Source organism: Gopherus flavomarginatus, chromosome 20 (assembly GCF_025201925.1).
Source record: "Gopherus flavomarginatus isolate rGopFla2 chromosome 20, rGopFla2.mat.asm, whole genome shotgun sequence".
NCBI lineage: Eukaryota > Metazoa > Chordata > Testudines > Testudinidae > Gopherus > Gopherus flavomarginatus.
Window position 1 is genome coordinate 23087571 of NC_066636.1, and position 19993 is coordinate 23107563.

A 19993-nucleotide genomic window follows, 5' to 3' on the forward strand; every position below is an offset into this window, starting at 1 on the left:
CAGAATGTGATAGCACTTTCCACTGATCATGCATCTGACCAAATCCCTAATCCAGTGCAGGATTGGTCACTATAGTATATTTGTCAGTGCTGCTGCATCTAGTTCAGCTTTTAAAGGGCCCTGCTGACATGCAAACTATGCCTTTTAAACAGCCTTGTATGCTACTGGGGACTTTTGAATCCCAGATTAATAATACTGAAGCATTTACAAATAGATTTACTTAGTGTTGTGCCGTGAAATTAGCCTGGTTCGTTTCACTTCCTGGTTCTCGTACACTATCCCCAGACCGGTGCCCTTGGATTTCTAGCACCGCAAGAAGGCTTGCATCAAGTTGTATTGAAACAAAAGTTGCATGGGAAACTCTTTCCTGTGTTCTGTAAAATCTGTCTCTGAAAATAAAACCTGAATTTTGGGCTTAACCTGAATTGTCACTTTACATATCTCAGCCTGTGTTGCTTTCGGGGGAGTTCTGGCTAGGATAGACTCCAGAGGAGCCAATGGTCTGATATGCTGTGGCCCCTTCACACTAGTATGGCAGTGTACATTTCATTCAGGCTCACTTTAATGCCACTTTACAGTGCCAGAATGGTGTAAGGGGGCCTTAGGGTATCTGAGAATTAAGCCCCAGAGTTCTTGGGAGAGGGAGTCAATAGAGATAACAAAGCTCTTTTAGCTGGTGAGGAATATTGTGACAGTCTCCCTGAAAGAGGGCCTCATGGTAATCCTGTCTCCCCCTGTAGAACCCAGGCTTCCGTGAAGATCTCCAAGGTGAAGTATGTCATCTGGTCAGCTGACATGTCCCATGTGGCTCTGCTGGCTAAGCATGGTAAGGACCTTCTTCCTGCTTATACCCATTTAGGGTTTTCAGCAGCTCTGCCTGCTCGCAGCTGGGTGCTGTTTAGAACACCAAGCCGCACTTCGGGACCTAGTGTGCTGTAGCAGTGCCCATGCGGGAGGTTATGGCGTGGCCAGCTGGTGTGCTGTAGATTCACACCCTGCTTTGCCGCGCAGTAATTTGCTGTGTAGACAAGCCCTCTGAGGCAGACAGAGGATTCTGTAACCCTTACGGTTTTCTGGACTTCCTCCTCCTCCTCCTCCTCCTCTCCAGCCATCATGATCTGCAACAGGAAGCTGGAGTCCCTGTGTAACATCCATGAGAATATCCGCGTCAAGAGCGGCGCCTGGGATGAGAGCGGTGTCTTCATCTACACCACCAGCAACCACATCAAATACGCTGTCACCACAGGGTGAGTCTGCTGCTTGCAGGGCTCAGGAATCAAGGGGTGTGTGTCTTGAAACCACTCTCTGAAGGACCTGTCCTCCACTCGCCACATGTGGCTGGGCTTGGTTCGATATCAGGCTGCGCCTCAGCTGCTGGCTTTGGGTATGTGAGCCTTCTCCTCTGCACCTCCTGCTGTCAGGAACAACGCCCTGGGGACCCTCCCTCTGTAGCAACAGCCTCCTCTCTGTTCTTCCATGCAGCTCCCCAGGTGGGTGCATCTCCCTCTCTCAAAACCACGGCGAAAAGCCTCTCCTCGCTCTCCCCTCTTGTGTTTTCGTGGGAGTGGAGTTTATTGAAGCCGCTGTGCAAAATTAAGTTGCCTTGATCATATCAGCTCACATCCTAGCAGGTGGAACTATCAAATAAAGGCGAGCTCACTGCTAGCTTGGGGGAGCCAAAATAGCTTTTCAGGCTGAACAGGAATTTGCTCTGTATTTTCTCTTTCCAACACTGGATTCAAAGTCAGATCTGCGATCCATAGGGTGAGGCAGTTCTGCAGCCTAGACTTTGGGTGCAGCTGTACCTTTTCATTTCTTTCTTGTTGACATCGGCCTTGTGGCAGCCTGTTCCCTAGACTGGGGTTGCTGTTATAACCCATGCTAGTGGCAAGGCCATATACAGAGGTATGTGGGTTTGTAGCTTCTCCCAAGCTAATGGACCTGGCCGGAGAGGCGCATGACATTCAAATGGGTCACGCTATGTAACATACATATATGTCGTCTCCTGGTTTAGGGATCACGGAATCATCCGTACTCTGGACCTGCCTATTTATGTCACCCGTGTGAAGGGGAACAACGTGTCCTGTCTAGACAGGGAATGCCGACCCAGGGTCCTCACCATCGACCCCACGGAGTTCAGGTTCAAGCTGGCACTGATCAACAGGAAGTATGATGAGGTGAGGGGCCAGGGCATGGCATCTTTCCACGACCTGGTGCCATAGGATAATGCCTGCCACGTGGCATTCTCAATTCCTCTGCCTGGCTGCCTCCCTCCTAGGTGTTGCACATGGTGAGGAACGCCAAGCTGGTGGGCCAGTCCATCATCGCCTACCTGCAGAAGAAGGGCTACCCTGAGGTGGCGCTGCATTTCGTAAAGGACGAGAAGACCCGGTTCAGCCTGGCACTGGAGTGCGGCAATATCGAGGTGAGAGACCAGCCTGCACTGGGGCAGGGAAGGGGCTATCTGCACGGGTACCTCTCTCTGAATTGCCTGTGCAGGTGGCAGGTTGTATGGTGTGGTCTCGGGGAAAGGCTCGTCTGCATTGTGGATAACATGTGGTGGTCCAGGCACAGCCTCTGAAATTTTACAGTGAGGCCTCTGCTGGCCGTCGTCATTAAGACTTGGATTTCAGCCCCCAAGGTCTACAGCTCCCTGTGAGCGATGGCCCATCTTAATCTGAACAGAAGGTTGCTTGGAGCAGTGCATGATGGGGCCTGTCGTCTCCCCAGGCTGCACCTCTGTACTAAAAAGGAATGTTAAAAATCCATTTAATGTGAACTAACTGGAGGTCCCCGCTCTTGGGCACAAGGTTTGGTGGGCCTGTGGATCCGCAGTGAACTTAGCTAGACCAGGGTGTGATTGGAGGCACAGACCATATGGGGATCCTGAAGAGGAACCAAAATCTGATTGCAGCTTGTTTGGAGCTGTGGTTGAAAGTGGTGGTAAAGTCCACGTGTGGGGAGTGGGCCAGGACAGAGTTGTGTCTGCTTTATTTCCTTATAACGCAGCTGGATCAGAGCTGTAGGGAGCAACTGTCTGTCATGGGTATCTGAGAGTCTGAGTCTGTCTTTAATGTATCCTCATAACACCCTTGTGAGGCAGGGCAGTGCTGTTATCCCCATTGCACGGATGGGAACTGAGGCACAGAGAGACTTGCCCAAAGTCACATGGAACATCTTTGGTGGAGCAGGGAGCTGAGCCCAGGTCTCCAGAGTCCCAGGCCAGCATCTGCTGGACCATCCTTCCATCCCTGCTCTCACATCTGTGCCTGTGTCTGCCGCGTTCTGTTAGATCGCCCTGGAGGCAGCCAAGGCTCTGGACGACAAGAATTGCTGGGAGAAGCTGGGGGAGGTGGCCTTGCTGCAGGGAAACCATCAGATCGTGGAGATGTGCTACCAGCGCACCAAGAACTTCGACAGGCTCTCCTTCCTGTACCTCATCACGGGCAACCTAGAGAAGCTCCGCAAGATGATGAAGATAGGTGAGTCCTGGGACGGGGGTTAGAACGTCGGCCCCTTGAGGCAGCAGTGGTCTTCTTGTGTTTGTACAGCACCTAGCACAGTGGGATCCTGGTCCGTGACTTGGGGGTTCCTTGATGTTGTTGCAATACAAAAAAAGAATAATAATGAGAATTAATTAATAATGGAGCCAAGTGACAGCTTGAGAAAGGGGAGACGGGACAGCTCATAGAGGAGGCTGAGAACTGCAGAGTGGTGGTGACTGTTTCTATCTCCTCTGGTTTAGCTGAGATCCGTAAAGACATGAGTGGCCACTATCAGAACGCCCTGTACCTCGGAGATGTAGCAGAGAGGGTGAGGATCTTGAAGAACTGCGGGCAGAGTGAGTATCGCAGTGCCAGCATCTTATGCCGCTGCCCTGTGGGTTGAGGGACAGCGGGAAAGGTCCAGTAAATGTCAATTCCTGCATCTTTGCTTTGCCTCCCACTTAAGTGTCCAGAACCACAGCTAAAGGGGGGCCTGGAAGAGCGTTAGCTGCTGCATCGTGGCTGGGTGTGACCCCACTGTATAGCTGTTCGTTTGGGATCCTTGGATCGCAACACTTTCCCCATCTGCTTTTCAGCCAAGTTTCTCAAAGCATTTTCCAAATGTTAACCCTCGCAGTGCCCCCTGGAGGCCACTCAGCATTATCGCCCTCACTTTTCAGACACAAACTGAGGCACAGAGATGGGATGTGCATTATCTAAAGTCTCACAACAATTAGTGACAGAGCTACCAATAGTCCTGGGACTCCCGATCACCTTCTTTAACCACTAGAAAACAGTCCATCCTTCTTTCTTGACCCACAACCCCCTTCTGTGATGCCTGTGGGAGCTGATGGGCCCCTGTATATGTTGCCAATCTTACTTTCATCTCAGCGAGGCGTGATATAGGAAGTCTCCTGTCCTTCCAAAAGTTTGTGTGTATGGTATATGAAATATCTGACACATTTTAAGTATCTTGTGTGAGTCACGATTCACAGAATCTATGAATATGCCCCCAAACAGTCATCTTTTAAAGAGGTTTTCCTTGGAATTGACTAAATTTGCTTGTGAAATTCATTCTGTGCAAACTCCTGAAATTCAATACTTTACGTTTACGCTGTCATGACATTTCTTAAAAAAAAAAAATGATGATTTATGCAGGGCCCTACAGATAATGTATCCATCTGCCATATGTGTTATGTGCCTTTTCAGAGTCCCTGGCCTATCTCACAGCTGCAACTCATGGCTTGGATGAAGAAGCCGAGAGTCTGAAGGAGACGTTTGACCCAGAAAAGGAAACGGTTAGTTGATCAGCTGTTGCTTCCTGCCTGGTCACAGGCTCCACCTGGAAGAGGAGAGGATAGCAGTGGGAGTTAGCACTGGTGCTGATGAGGTCGAGGCTTTAGTTGACACCTCCCTGAAGGAAGGAGCCCCCTCTCCAGCCAGGGCTGAGACCAGCACCTGGCATTACATAGAGGAGAGGCTAAGCCGAGGGTTTTCTTTCCATGATCTGTACTTCTGGATCTGTCTCTTTTCAGATTCCAGACATTGACCCCAATGCAAAGCTGCTCCAGCCCCCTGCTGCCATCATGCCTCTGGACACAAACTGGCCATTGCTCACTGTCTCCAAGGGATTCTTTGAAGGAACAATTGCTAGCAAAGGTAGCATTGCGTACTTGGGAACTGTTGTATTAATATAGATGGACTGGGCCCAAATAGTCAAAGTGTGAACAGGACACAGTCACTGTCCAATATTAAATGGAGTTAAACAAGGTCTGGGGTTTGCTATATGGACCTCAGCTTGCTTAGTGCCATGGCAGGCACGTTATTAAAAATTCTTGTAACTTTGTATTAAAGATTCAGAAAAGAGTTAAAGCCTTGGAAATGAACAGAATTAAGTGAGGCTTTCATTTGAACATTCCTTGTTCCCTTTCCCCATAGCTGGAGAGAGGTTTTAGAAAGAAACCCCATTTGACAGTCTCTGAGATGGTGTTAAAGGTGGTAAAACTGTCCTTTTGGGGAAGAGAGAAGTTAGTTGAGATGGGTTGGGGTTGTCATTGTTGATGCTGTTGAATTCCGATCCTGATTCCTAAAAGACAAGACAAAAATGCATGAGGGGAAAGAAGAGAAAAGAACAGCAAAGATAGAAAATGCAGCATCTGTCTCTAGTATTGACTTGGACTTGCAACCTCACTGCTGGAAAACACAGGAACAGCACATGGTCTTATGTCACTCTGAGATCTAGCAAACTTGTATCAGCAGGAGGCTGTTTAGGTGTTTCTGTTATCTGCTTCTCTGGTCACAAGCAGTGCTGCAAAATATGCAGTCTTGGCCAGCAAAGCCAGATTCTTATCAGACAGAAGGAAAAAGGAGAGAGATAGGAAAGAGAAGAAATCAGGTAGGGAAGGATAGGAAAAGGATGTATTTGTGGAGGGGAAGAAAAAGTTTCCCATCCCAGGTGGTCTTTGGGATTTAGAGGGTGGCAGTTTCAGAGAGCGAGCGTGATGGCCTGGTCTGGTCAAGACGTATCTCAGGATTAGCACAGAGAAGGTCCAGGTCCCTCCTTCCCCTTCTCTCATCTTTCAGCCAGTCAGCATTGTGGTAGCAGCTTTCCTCCCAAAGTCTTTTTTTGTCAGTACCCCAAAAGGGAGCAGTAGTGGAATAGCCCATCCCTTCATATTTTGTCCACCCTTTAGGTCTCATTTCCAACACATCCATTTTGATTAATTGATTTCCGTCTCTCGCTGTCCTTGTTTACCAGGCGTGATCTTCACACAGTCCAGGAATTATATCTAGGGCCTTTTTAGTTTGGCCTGCTTCAGTCTGTCTGTCTGGCTTTTGCACTGTTTCCCATCAACATTTGCTGTGATGGGTTATTGTGACGTCTTACGAATTTTCACTCACTTTCATCATCGGGGTAAATTGCAGGCCCAATTAATCGCAGCAGAACCGACTGTAATTGTGCTGGGCTAGGCATGCTTTAATTCCCTCTCGTGACTCCAGTAGCCCAACTGTTAAATCTCCAGCTTCTCATGCAGGCTGGTACCCCGTAAAAGATGACATTTATACCATTCCCAGGAAATCCCCTGGATGCAGTTCACCTAGGCTTCAAATGTCTTTGGCCTTTAATGCGGCACAGATCTGTGACAATAGGAGCTGGGCTGTGATGGGCCAGCGTAATGCCTGTTCTTCTAATATCTGACCCTGTTGAAGGGGGGTGAATGAGTGATCCTGTCCCTTTCCCCAGGCAAAGGAGGGGCGTTGGCTGCCGATATTGATATCGACACTGTTGGCACCGAAGGCTGGGGAGAGGATGCTGAGTTGCAGCTGGATGAAGGTGAGAACACATGAGCAGCCCTTAATGCTGGGGAGTGTGGGGGGGTCTCTCTTCTCTCCAGCAAAGTTCTGACTCTGGTTCTGTTGCAACGTGCAGATGGCTTTGTGGATGCCGGGGAAGGCTTTGGAGACGAAGCTTTTGGTAAGGGACAGGAGGAAGGAGGAGGATGGGAAGTTGAAGAGGATTTGGACCTTCCTCCTGAACTGGTAGGGAGCTGGGGGGATCAGGAGGTGATCTTGGGAGGAATTGGGAGCCTTAAGTAGCCAAGTTGCAGTGGGATGGGCGCTGGGAAAGCCAGGAGAAGAATTGGAGGCCACACGAACACAGTCTGGGTGGGATGTTTCTGCTGAAGTGATCAGCAGTGAAAGGGTTAATGTCAAGGGTTAAGTTCTTGTCACTGGCTCTGAAACCCAATGCCCCATTGTGATGTAGGGGGCAATTCACACTCTTGAGCTACTGTATCAGGCTGCCTGTAGGGTCACCACATGGCTTCACACTTTGTTCACACTGACCCCTTCCCTCCCCGGCCTAGAAATCCATCTGTTCGAGAGTGGCACTGGGCTCTGGTGATTGTCCTGATGGCTGTTATCCTGTGAAATGCGTGGAGGGGTGTCAGACTAGCCCCCTTCTTGGCGGTTTCAGCCGAGGCCAAAGGTTGAATGGGCCGTGAGGCTAACCTCCCCTCTCTCCATTTAGAAGTCATTCTTGAGGTTAAGGCTGAAGCACATTAGCAGGGCAGCCCGGGGTGAGCTTTCACTGTGCGGTGCTAGGCTGCAGAGCTGTCAGTCACCAGCACAGCACTGACTAACTAATCGGTGCCCCGTTTGCTCCCCTAGGATGTCCCTGCTGGTCCAGCAGGAGGAGCCGAGGATGGATTCTTTGTGCCACCCACCAAGGGCACCAGCCCAGCTCAGGTAACAGGACAAACCCGCCATGGCACGCTCTGAACCCTCCCTCAGGCACCTGTCTTTCCTGGTCTGGTCCCTCCTGCTCACCTTCCTGCACTGGTTAATTATCAGCATCAGGAACTGGAGCTGCCTTGTTGGGAGAAGTGGCTGGAGCCCTGCTGCCGGTGTTCAATGGGATATGAGTGTGTTGGGTAGCATTGGGCAGGCGTGACCCCCCCTCCCCCCCAACAGCCCCTCTTGTAATGCATTTCCTCCTCTCCCTTAGGTCTGGTGTACCAATTCCCAGCTGCCTGTTGATCACATCCTGGGTGGTTCCTTCGAGACAGCCATGCGGGTAAGTTATGCCAGAGAGTCCCAGAGATCACCTCTCCCCCTCCTGTTTGTGACCCCTTCCAGCAAGGGGTATTCGGGCCAAGGGGTGTCAGCTGATATGGGGTGCTCAATGCAGATTATGCAGTAGTCTCATGCCCCATGCTGTTCAGTTTGAAGAACAGTTAGAGGTCCTTCTTGGGGTGAGATGTTAATGAGGAGATGTGGCCAAATCCCTCCCCAGTGCTCTGGGAGCTCCACCCCACTGCCTTCCTGTGACTGCCTGGCAATACCAGATTAACCTCGCTACGGAAGAGGAGAGTTTCTTGGCTAAAGCTCAGGGCACCTGGGTTCTCTTTCAGTCTCTGTCCCAGACTCACTGTGTCTGCTCGGATAAGTCACTTCTCCTCCCTGTGCTTCAGGTTCCCCAGGTACAAAGGAGAAGTTCTAATAGGCTGGGGGGCTAATGTCTGCGCAGGATGAGATCCCCGTCTAGGCTGTGGGTGGGGTTGGAGCTGCTCCTACACAGTGACCAGCCAATCAGTGTGGTGCTTCCCTTCTTTCTCTCCAGCTCCTCCACGACCAGGTAGGAGTGACTAATTTTGGCCCCTACAAGCAGCTGTTCCTGCAGACCTATGCCCGGGGCCGCACCACCTACCAAGCGCTTCCCTGCCTGCCCGCCATGTATGGATATCCACATCGCAACTGGTGAGCATCCGGGCAGAATCCGGCTTCTCCCTTCAGGTGTCTCCGCCATTTCCCCTGACTCTTCCCTGGATGCTGCTGGTTGGAGGGGTGGCAGTTATATTACCTGCCGGTTAGCTCCCAATGTGCGAGTCATGTTCAAACACAAAACAGGCCCCACCCACTCCCTGCCTGGTGTCACCTTCCCTTTCCTCTGACGTAAACAAGCACATTTTAAATAGTTTTTTAAACAGCTCAGTGATAATGGATCTTGAGTGGATCTGGGACCAGCCCCTCTGTTGATAGCACAAGTTCTAGGGAGAATTCCATCCTGGGGCCGTTTTCTGATGACGGGAAGGACTTTGTCACCGGGCTCCATTTGTTAGAGCTTAAACAAGGTGAGGTAAGTGGGGTTAGTGCTCCCTTGCCACCTGCTGCTGGTTTCTTCTGGCCAAGCTAGCCTGGAACTTTGGGCATCTGCAGGGGTAGCTGAGGCAGTATGGGATAGTGACCCAGATTTTCCCAGTATGCACCAGTCAGGCAGCAGGGGAGGCTTGGAGACCCCCTCTGTGGTTGCCACACAGCTGTGATGGCCAAGGAGCTGCAGTGTGGACCTAGTTCATTCAGCCAGGCCAATGTGTCACTGACCGGTTGTAGAGCAGAATGCTCCCCCTTCCCCCCAATCTCCTCCAGGGTCCAGCTGGCCTCCTGGTTCCCAGTTTCTCACTGAAGCTCTCGCCCCTTCCCGCACTTCCAGGAAGGACGCCGGGTTGAAGAATGCCCTCCCGGTCGTCGGCTTGAAGCTCAACGACCTGATCCAGCGCCTGCAAGTCTGCTACCAGCTCACTACGGCTGGCAAGTTCGAGGAGGCAGTGGAGAAGTTCCGCGCCATCCTGCTGAGCGTGCCGCTGCTGGTGGTGGATAACAAGCAGGAGATCGCTGAGGTGAGAGGCACCTCTCTCCCGGCTCCCATTCCACTCCCTCTCAGGGACCGCAGGCGAATGGTGCCTGACTCTCTCTATCTCCTCGTCACAGGCCCAGCAGCTTATCGCCATCTGCCGAGAGTACATCGTGGGGCTGTCAATGGAGATCGAGAGGAAGAAGCTCCCCAAAGAGACCCTGGAGCAGCAGAAACGCACCTGTGAGGTACGTACGCTGCACTGCACTCCAGTTATCATGGTCAGGACTCCTAGGCTCTGTTCTTGGCTCTGGGAGGGAATGGGCTAGTGGTGATAGGAGACTGGGAATCCTGAATTCAATTCCCAGTTCCTCTTGCAGATTCCCCGGGTGGCCTGGGGCGAGTCACCGGGCCTCAGTTTCCCTATCTGTGAAGCAGGCCTTATACTAACCCGCCTCCCATACCATCAACAGCACTGATTGTCAGCCTGAGGCTGGCTTGTCCCTCTGCAGCTCCACCCCAGTGGGTTTGTCCTGCTCCCTCTAGCACCAGACTGCATTGTGCTAGGGCGGGTCACCTCCCAAGATGCAACTCTCTCTTTGCTCCAAGAGGTAATTGGCAAATGGTGCCCCCTAATGATGGTGTTTTCTCTCCCTGGCTTCCCCCAACGCAGATGGCAGCCTACTTCACCCACTCCAACCTGCAGCCCGTCCACATGATTCTTGTGCTGCGCACCGCCCTCAATCTCTTCTTTAAGCTCAAAAACTTCAAGACAGCTGCCACCTTTGCTCGCCGGCTCCTGGAGCTGGGCCCCAAGCCCGAAGTGTCGCAGCAGGCAAGTGTGCAGGGCACAGTGAGGGGGGACTGGGTCCTCGTGTGCTCAGGTCCCTTCACTCCCGAGGGAACCAGGCTGAGCAGGGCAAAGGTAGGCAGGGGAGGCTGTGCAGTGGGAAGCAGTGAGCTTGGGCTTGGGGCAGGTGTCTCAGCTGGGGCGGTGGGGATGTATGTCTCAGGCAGGCAGGCTGTGCTGGGAGGGAAGGATGTTTCCTGGCCCTAAAGGCTGCGTGGGGTTTCCTGGTGTGTAAAGCAGAGAGATGTGGTCAGGTTGGAGTCGTTCCGTATTCCAAAGCTCGTTCCCTGCGTACTCCGCTGCTGGCTTCCCATTCTCCACTAATGCTTTCCATTCCCTCCCTAGACACGCAAGATCCTGTCCGCCTGCGAGAAGAACCCCACTGACACCTACCAGCTCAACTATGACATGCATAATCCCTTCGACATCTGCGCCGCCTCCTACCGGCCCATCTACCGCGGCAAGCCGGTGGAGAAGTGCCCGCTCAGCGGCGCCTGCTACTGCCCCGAGTTCCGGGGACAGATCTGCCGAGTCACCACGGTAAGGGCACCGCGTGTGGTGGCAGCTCCTCCTCCCCCACCTCTGGTCCTTGACTCCTTCTGACGAATTCTCCCTGCCTAATGCTCTCTGTAAATGTTTTCTTTGAGTCTTGGCAGGAGGGAACATCAGTGGTTCAGGCCTCGGGGTTGAAATATCAAGAATCCCTGGAATCCCAGGTTCTTATCCTAGCAGGTTCAACTCAGCCCTTCATCCTTCCCAGGGCAGGTGGGGGCTTGATGAGACCTTTATCACCCAGCTCCCGTTTGCTCTGCGAGGGTTGTAATGACTGTCTGGCACTTGAAGAGCTGGTGTCTGCCCTGGTGTCTGTCCCAAACACGCCACCCCCCTTGTACTCCATGCCGCCGGCCCCCTCCACATTGGAGTGGTGCAGTGTGTATAAAGTTGAGGAAGTGCTGACAGCTCCTTGGGGATGAGGACTGTGCAGGGTGGCTGGTGCTGCAGCGAAATCCCCTTGCTAACAGGCCGCATGGGTTACCCTGAGTTGAGTGGGTGTGTCCCCTGATTAGGAGGCAAAGCCCTGCAGTGTGTCCCTGCCACTCGCAGTCTGTGGCTCCTTCAGATCAGGGACAGACACAGGATGGGCTGAGCTTGGTCTTGGAGCACCACAGGAGCGTGTGAACACAAGTGCCTGGAGTGCTGATAGGAGAGTGCCCATTCGTCTCCGGGGAGTGATTTGAGCAGCCCAGGGTGTGCGTGCGCCTGCCTCAGCTACCAGCTAGGCAGTTCATCTTTCTTTTCATTGAGAGACCTTTCAGAATAGCAACGGCAGCAGCACGTCCTACAAATCAAAGCACAACTGGGTCTGGCCTTCCTTGAGCCCTGCAGGTTGCTCTGGACTGAGCCTCCTGCTCAGTACTTCATTTTAAAATGCTGGTGGTTCTTCTATTGCAGCTGTCGTCCGGGGCAGGCCAGGAGAACTGCGCCAGCAGTTCTTTGTAATGCACATAGGGCTGGATCCTGGTCCTGCTGATGCCATTTGGACTAGGATTCTGGGCTATAGGGGGAGGCTGGGTGGCACAAAGCTGCTTGTGGTTGAGATGAGGTTCTCAAGCTGTCTCCGTCCACCCCAGCAGTCAGTCCCTGCAGTGTGTACTGGTAGAAGCTATCTGTGCTGGGAACCCCAAGCTTGTGTTGCTGTTAACCATTAACCACCTCCCTTTTGTTCGCCAGGTGACAGAGATCGGCAAAGATGTCATTGGGCTGCGAATCAGCCCACTTCAGTTCCGCTAAGGCCCTGCCCCAGGCTAAGGAGACCCTCAGTCCTGCAACCCTGAAACCTTCATCTTGTTTCTGCTTCTCCCTCCCTTCATTCCAGCTCCTAATCGAACCGCTGCCACTGGATCCTTTGCACCATTGCTGTGAAGTGTGCAGTCGGTGAGAGCTGTGCTTCCCTCCCACGCCACAGTTGGCAAGCTGTGGTGAAACCCCCGCCCCCTCCCTTGAGCCCAACAAGTAATAACATGGGATCCTGTCATAAGGTGCAATTCATGTGACGTTCACCTGTTAACTGGAGGCAGCATTGCCCTCATGAGAAGAGAACGTTCCCTCTGCCCAAGAGCCTTTGTTGTGACCAGAGCTAGACACACCCCCCACCCACTTACTTCTCCAGTCACAGATTCCATCCCCCCTGGGCAGGGATGCAAGAACCCAGCTTGGGGAGCAGGAAAACAGCCTGCTTCAAGTCCAGCATGGCCCTGTGTAGAAGCGAGAGTTTGTCCTATGGGCAGTCGAGTCCTGATCCAAGGAGGCTCACGGGCTTCGTGTCCCTTCCCTGATGGGAGCGGGAAAGTGGTTTGGAATCCCAGCGCTTTGGTTGATTTTTGTCCTTAGCAGCTTTTCCCAACATTGGCTCCTTTTCATGTTAATAAAATGAATTAACCGACTGGATTCCCCCTTTCACTGGTTCAGCTGTTCTGACAGAGCCTACAATGGGCTGGTTGTTCCAGCTTACTTTGTGGAGTGATGTAAGCAGGTGGAGCTGCACTTCTCTTTACTCCTGTGGGCTTTAAAGGGACAGTCTTGCTCATAAAGCACTGAGGCTTTGCTTTAGAGAGAGCAGAACTCCTGATTCACTGGGAAATATGGAAGATTTTCCCATAAGAAATGGCCCCTTCCCCAGGCCTAGTTGGCTTCTGGTGTTTGCCCTGAACAGGGTCCAATGACCTGGAGGGACAGGGTAGGGAATATGGCTCAGTGACAGCCTTGCAGCTTGAAGATCAAGAGGGGAAAGCATCTGTGAAGGGCTGAGTTGGGCTTATTTAATGTGTGGGGAATGAGGCATGGAAAACTTGAGAGGTTCTAGGTCAGACAGAAGTTCTGGGCTTGATCCACTGGGTGAGGTTCTCTGTGCTGTGCAGGAGCTCCCATGGTCACAATGGTGCCTTTCCCATTTTGTTTTTAATATCGATTTTGGGTGTGTCTACACATGAAAATTAATACTGTGGGTGCTCTTGTTCCAGAATGTATCAGGAATAGCTCTTTTGGAATAACCTCCTTTAAGGCCAGAAAGGGAGTGTTATGATAATCTAATGTGTCCTCTTTCCAACCTGCTGTGAGAGGCTGCTAACCGTACTTACATCTCTTCAGAGACAGCAGCTGCTCCCTACCCCAGCCACTGGTGCCCTTGAGAGAGGATGGGCAAAGCCCTGCATGGCATATCCTCCCTCACTTGCTCTAAATCTGTGTGTGCTGGTTATAGTGATAGACTCAAGGAGCTCAATCTGCTTAGTGTAACAAAGAGACGGTGAAGGAGTGACATGATCACAAACTAGAAGTACCCTTGGGGAGCAAACATTTAATAAACGGGCTCTTTAGTCTAGAGAGAGAGGTCTGACATGAGCCAGTGGCTGGAAGTGGAAGCTCAACAAATTCAGACTGGAACTAAGGCGTAAATTATTAAGTGTGAGTAATTAACCAGTGGAACAATTAACGTAGGGTGGTGGCAGTGTCACTATTACTGACCATTTTTAAATCAGGGTTGGATGTTTTTCTAAAAGTTCTGCCCTAGGAATTATTTTGGGGGAAGTTCTCTGGCCTGTGGTCACACTTAAGCCATTACAGTGGTCGCCTCCGGCCTCACTATCTGACGTCAGCGTGTCCTTGTTCCCAAAACCAAGCTGCGAAATGGGCCAGCACACGTGGAGCAGGTTGCGTTTCCAGGTTCTGAGCTATTGTAACCTCTATTCAGGACCGTTTGAACAGGAAGTGTAAGATTGCTAATGTCACTTAAGAGTCAAGCCTGGAACATTTCTGCCAGTGGGGGGAGAGTCTCCCCCAGGACAATCCCACCTGATGCCCTAGCACATTTCCAAGGACACCCGACCCTGAGTTTGTGACTTCCAGCTAGCAGCTGTAGGGGAGGGGGAGGGGGGGCAGGAATCTCCATGCTAGGGTGGGGCTTTCTCTAATCGCAGGCATTTCCCTTGCCCGAGAAGGCCATGTATTGTTCAGCTCCTCACCCTCACTTTTCAGCCTCTCTTTTTAGGGTCCCTGCTCTGTTAACAGCCCCGTTCTCCCAGCTCAGGCCTGGAGCCAGCCGAGTCTCACTGTTGCTGATCTGATTTACAGCACCACCAGGGGGCGCTTCAATGATCCAATCTCAAGAGTTTAGTGACCATCCCTTAGGAGTAGGCGAGTTATGCCCCCAACCCCTTTGCAACCCTCAATGTTAGTTTCCCGACCCTGTAGCTGCTGCGTTTTGCACTGATCTTACCCTTTAACATGACACATTTGCCCTCCCCCCAGACCTGCCCATTCCTTTGTTTAAAGATGTCCGACGCAATGATCATAAAATCCCTAAAATAATTCTCAGAATTTGGATTTTTACGGTGCTCGTTCATGTATAGAGCTCACAGCACTTGACAAAAAGTGGATAATTAGCATTATCCCCCTGTTTTACAGGTGGGGAAACTGAGGCAGAGAGGGGTGATGTCACATCCCAAAGAACAGTGGCACAGCAGGGATGAGACCCAGCAGTCCTGGGTCCCAGTTTGGTGCTCAAACTACTGGAGCTGTGCTGGTCCCTTCCCCCACATCCCCCCAACTTTTTGAGATAAAAAACTACTGAGCAGGAATTTTTATACCATTCTTTTACTGATACAAGAGCAATAGGAGCCTCCTCCATCCACACACGCACATGCTGGGGGCAGGTCTGCAGCTGACCGTTGGTCTTGCAAAGGGTGCATGGGGAATGTTTGCTGGGCTGTAGGGGTGGGTTGGCAGGGGTCACAGTTTCTTGGTCTGGGGGTGACCAGGGGGAGCCTGCACGCACAGTGCAACGTGGCAAGCCTGCGCGATGCCCCCAATGAGGTTCAGGAACTCCTGGAAGTCCAGCTGCCCGTCACAATTCAAGTCAAGCTTCTTCATCATCCGGTCCAGGACTCCCGGGTCCTTCTGGTTCTGTGGAAGGCCAAGGAGGGTTTTTACCAGTATCTCTGCTTGCAGTTCCAAGGAGACTCATATTGTCATATCTGGGCCCCCTTCGTGGAATTGTGGATCAAGATCCTACAACAAAATAGAGGGGACGGACTCCCTAACCCCCTACAGCCAGTGATGCCGGTCCCCTGCACAGGTCAGTACCAGGGAGGTTAATCGCCAGAGGGAGTCCGAGCCTAAACAGAGATGCATTTTGTAGTCTGATCTGGTGGCAGAGAGTTCCAAAGACCGTGGCTCTTTCCTCTGCTCCCCCCCCCACCCCCCGCTGTGGGCTCTGCCTGGGCAAGTGACAGCTGGAGACGTCCTGTAATGGGGCAAAGGAAGCTGCAGTTGAGGAAGGCACCAAAGGACAGATGGTTTCCAAGCCACATCTGCAGGCAAGAACCCTTTTTCCCGTCCACCCGTGTCCCCGCCAGCGACTCAGCAGAGCTGCTGGGTTAACAGTGGCAATAGCAGGAATCCCCGTCCCCCCGGCTGGGTGTCCCACCAGAGGGTGCAGCTCACCTTTGTGAAGGAAGCCAGCTCGGCGTTCATGAAACTGAGGAACTCTCTCTTGGAGAGTGTGCAGTTGTCGCCTTCGCGCCCGGCGTAGCGCTGGAAGACGGCCAGCAGGGACTCGATGCAACGCTCCGTTTCCGTCGGGGACACGGGAATCTTCGACTGCAGCGATGAAAAGGCATCACTCATGAGACCCCCCCACACACACACTCCCGGCAGCAAATGCCTGGCGCTACCGGCGAGTCACCCTACCCTGCACAACCCCTCCTGGCTCTGACGCTTGCTTTGAATGCCGCCTTTAACGGGAGCGCTGAAATGGGAGGGGAGTCCAGCGGTTAGTCAAGGACAGAGCCAGGATGCCCAAGTTCTGATCCCACTTCCAGTAGTGTGGTCTAGTGATTAAAGCAGGAGACCGGGAGTCAGGACTCCTGGCTTCTTTCCCACGCTCTGGGCGGGAACTATGGTCTAGGGGTTAGAACAGGGGAGTGGCAATCTGGACTCCTGGCTTCTATTCCCTGGGCCCCGAGGGATTGTGGGGTCTGAGGTTAGCACTAAGTGCTGCTGCTCAGGCTCTACCGGCTGCAGCGTTCTTTCCCCAGGCAGTCTGGTGCAATCCCTTCCACGGTGGTCGATTCCGAGACACTTCCTGCTCCCTCGGACAGGGATGGTGCAAGAGAGACCACAGAGGAGATGCAGCTGCCAGCCCAGTCCGGCGACTAACTGCCCGCTGGACACGAGCGAACTGCGGCAAGTGCCTCCCTGCCGGCGGCAGGAACCTTCTGGCAGTGGCAGAAAGAGCCCAGTGGAGGGAAGGGGGTGAATCGTGGGTAGAGTGACCAGATGGCCCGATTTTATAGGGACCGTCCCGATTTTTGGGTCTTTTTCTTATATAGGCTCCTATTACTCCCCCACCCCGTCCTGATTTTTTGCACTTGCTGTCTGGTCACCCTAATTGGGGGTGGGTTCTGGGTACAGGCCCAGCGAGCCAGCCCCCTGCAAGCTGCAGTACAGCTGCCACCTGGGAACTGCCATGTTGCCTTGCAGAGCTGGGTGTGTCTGCACTGAGGTTGTGCAAGAGAAATTCTTCGGAATAGACAGTGTCTGGTTTTTTCACTGCCCTCGTTAATACTAAGTGGCTTTGGCTAGCAATCACAGGGGAGGGTGGAGGAGAGAAAAATGCATTCCCCTTCACCCCTCCCTCCGCCCCCAACCGTTGTTTGTCATGGGAGAAATTCTGAGGGAAGAGAGAAATGGAAATCATTGCAGGATCCTGCCCTATCTTCTCCCTGCTCCGCACAATGTGGACAGGGGATACCTGTGAGACAGGACAGTGAGAGGGTAAAAGGCAGGACTGGCTGGCTTGAGGGGGAAGAGGGGTGAGTGGGTGATGGGGCCTCTCCCCTCAAGGGGGCACTGCTTCCTACCTCGTGCCAGGGCAGCGGGCAGGACGGCTGGGTCAGGGGATCAGCGAAAGGCATATGCAGCCTTTCCTCCATAAGAGATGCTGCTTCCAGCCCGGCCCCAGAGCAGGGATCTGGGCTAGGGAATGAGGGTTCATCCCTGGGGGCCTTACTTCCAACCCAGCCCCAGGGCAGGGGGCCAGGCTGGCTCATGTGCATCAGAGAATAGCAGCTGGGGCCTCTTTCCTCGGGGGCACCAGTTCCAGTCGGACTTTGGTTACGGTGGTGGGCGAATGGAACTGGGGCTCCGAGGAGAGGATGCCTCTGGCCTCTAGGAATGACCAGGCCGTGCCGCCTGCCCTCCCCTCGTGGGCCTGGCTGGGGGCCCTCCAGAGCAGGGCCGGCCCCCATCGAAGATGCCGGATCCGCGGGAAGGGGCAGCACTGCACCAGCACCGATCCTGTACTGGGGGAAAGGGGGGATCCGCGCTGCCCCCTTCTGGCCTTGCCCAGGGCTCGCTCACTGCCAGCCCCCCTCAGCTGGTGAGCAGGAGCCCCCAGCAAGCCGCCACCAGGGTGCTAAGGCGAGGGAGGGAAGGGGGGAGCCAGCGAGGCCAGGAAGAGGAAAAGGCAGCTGGGTGACTCAGGGACAGGAAAGCGCTGAGCAGGGCCTGAGCTATGTGGGAGGAACTAAGGGAAGGGAAGGGGGGTGTCTGCCCCGCCGACCCGTGGTTTCCCCTGGGGAAATCACTCGCCCTATCCTCCGTGTTGCTGAATTTAGCCTTTTTTGGTGGTGTGGGATAGGAAACAAGTCCCGCCCCTGCTTCCTTCACCCCAAACCCGGCTGCGTAATATCCTCCTGTGTGGGGCCAGCTCTGCCCAGAGGCCCTGGGGAGCTGGGTCCCGAGGACAGGGGCTGGCCCCCCGTGCTGTGGGGAGGAGAGCAGCTGAAACACCTTGTGCACGGGCTGGAGAGCTGAGGAGGGGAGGAGAAAGAGCTGGGTAGAGGGGTGCGTTTGGGGAGAGAGGCAGGCAGGAGGGGAAGAGAGTGAGATCATAGCCACAGATCTGCTCCTCCTCCCAACGGGCCTGCCCAGAGAAGGCTGGAGCCCTGATCCATCATGTTAGCTAGGGCCGCACCCAGAGGTGCTGGATGAGGGGTGCTGCACCCTCTGGCTTGACGTGGTTTCCATCACATACAGGCTTTACAGTTTGGTTCCATGGCTCCCAGCACCCTGCCCCCTCCCACACACACATTGTCCCAGCCCCCCACCCTTTCACCCCTTCCAGGCCTTTGCGGGGGGGGGGTGTCTGAGTTTAGCCCGCCTGCCCCCTCCCCTTTCACCCTTTTCAGGCCTTTGGGGTGGGGGGTGAGCTCAGCACCCCGCCCCCTCTCTCCTTTCACCCCTTCCAGGCATTGGGGGCAGTCTGAGCTCAGCACCCCACCCCTCTCTCTCCTTTCACCTCTTTCAGGCCTCTGGGGCGGGGGGGGGGAATGAGCTCAGCACCCTGCCCCCTCTCCCCTTTCACCCCTTCCAGGCCTGGGGGGGGGGGTCTGAGCTCAGCACCCCGCCCCTCTCACCCCTTCCAGGCCTGGGGGGGGGGTCTGAGCTCAGCACCCCACCCCTCTCTCTCCTTTCACGCCTTTGGGGCAGGGGGATGAGCTCAGCACCCCACCCCTCTCTCTCTTTTCACCCCTTTCAGGCCTGGGGGGGGGTCTGAGCTCAGCCCCCCCCCCATTGCCAGTCCTGTGTGCAACTGACATGGTAAAAACTCCAGAGACGCTTCTGCCCCGGGCTCCGCTGGGGCTGGGGTCGGGGCCTGCCCCCCCCACCCCACTTCCCACGGAGTTTATAACTCGGCCGGGGGCTGCTCGCTCCCACCCCTGCCTGGGCGGAAAACTCCGCCGTTGTTTTCCCCAGCAAGTCCCGCTGCCTGGTCCCCGTGCGGGGGGGGTCCGAGCCGAGCCCCCCACTCACCATGGCTGCAGCAGAGGAGCGGAGCGCTGCGAGGATCAGACTCCGGGGCGCTCTCTGAGCCTCGCCCAGCCCCGGCCACCGCCCTTGGCTGCCCGGCCCGGCCCGGCCCCTCCCGCCGGCTTGGGCGAAGCTCCGCCCGGCTAACGGCGGATCCGGACTTGCCAGGTTTGTTCGGTGCAGCGCAGCAAACACCGCACCTCGGGGACGTGCCCTGGGCTGAACCTTTCCTCGGGGCTGTCCCCCCCCACCCCGCTTTCCTTTAGTTCTTTTCTTGCTTTTAACTTGTTTTCCTCTTTCTGTGCTCCGAGTTTTCCCTTCTCCGCTGCAGAGACTCGGGGGGGGGGACCCTTTGCTAAGCTGCTGAACGGGTGGGAACCTCTGTTTGCCCACAGGCCTGTGGCTACTGTAGACAAGCCCATAGCCCCTGGGGCCAGATCCTCAAAGGTGTTTAGGCTCCTAAATCCCATGGATTTCAATCCACGAAAGTATTTAGGCGCCTAACTCCAGTGAACTTGAATCCACAACGGTATTTAGGCTCCCAACTCCCATGAATTTCAATCCACAAAGGTACTTGGGCTCCCAGCTCCCGTGAATTTCAATCCACAAAGATATTTAGGTTCCTAACGCCCATGAATTGCAATGGGAGTTGGGAGC

The 19993-nt window shown here is 54.0% G+C and overlaps 2 protein-coding genes across 2 annotated transcripts in view; one reads left to right on the plus strand and one right to left on the minus strand.

Moving 5' to 3' along the window:
* COPA (COPI coat complex subunit alpha) overlaps positions 1-12914 on the plus strand; it is a 33171-nt gene extending 20257 nt beyond the window's left edge. The window contains exons 16-33 of the mRNA XM_050930723.1: positions 741-826; positions 1109-1247; positions 2015-2177; positions 2279-2425; positions 3293-3482; positions 3746-3841; positions 4695-4783; positions 5021-5144; positions 6730-6819; positions 6916-7025; positions 7656-7733; positions 7993-8061; positions 8608-8744; positions 9478-9664; positions 9756-9866; positions 10292-10453; positions 10814-11008; positions 12200-12914. Coding sequence (XP_050786680.1) covers positions 741-826; positions 1109-1247; positions 2015-2177; positions 2279-2425; positions 3293-3482; positions 3746-3841; positions 4695-4783; positions 5021-5144; positions 6730-6819; positions 6916-7025; positions 7656-7733; positions 7993-8061; positions 8608-8744; positions 9478-9664; positions 9756-9866; positions 10292-10453; positions 10814-11008; positions 12200-12259 — 2233 coding nt within the window. The 3' untranslated portion in view covers positions 12260-12914. The remainder of the gene's footprint in view (positions 1-740; positions 827-1108; positions 1248-2014; positions 2178-2278; positions 2426-3292; positions 3483-3745; positions 3842-4694; positions 4784-5020; positions 5145-6729; positions 6820-6915; positions 7026-7655; positions 7734-7992; positions 8062-8607; positions 8745-9477; positions 9665-9755; positions 9867-10291; positions 10454-10813; positions 11009-12199) is intronic.
* A 2185-nt stretch (positions 12915-15099) lies between these two features.
* Positions 15100-19566, minus strand: S100A11 (S100 calcium binding protein A11). The gene is made up of 3 exons (XM_050930748.1): positions 19340-19566; positions 15968-16123; positions 15100-15427 (listed from the first exon to the last, which is right to left on the minus strand). The coding sequence occupies exons 1-3, from the start codon at positions 19340-19342 to the stop codon at positions 15254-15256; spliced, it is 333 nt and encodes a 110-aa protein (XP_050786705.1). The 5' UTR covers positions 19343-19566; the 3' UTR covers positions 15100-15253.
* Positions 19567-19993: the final 427 nt, after the last annotated feature.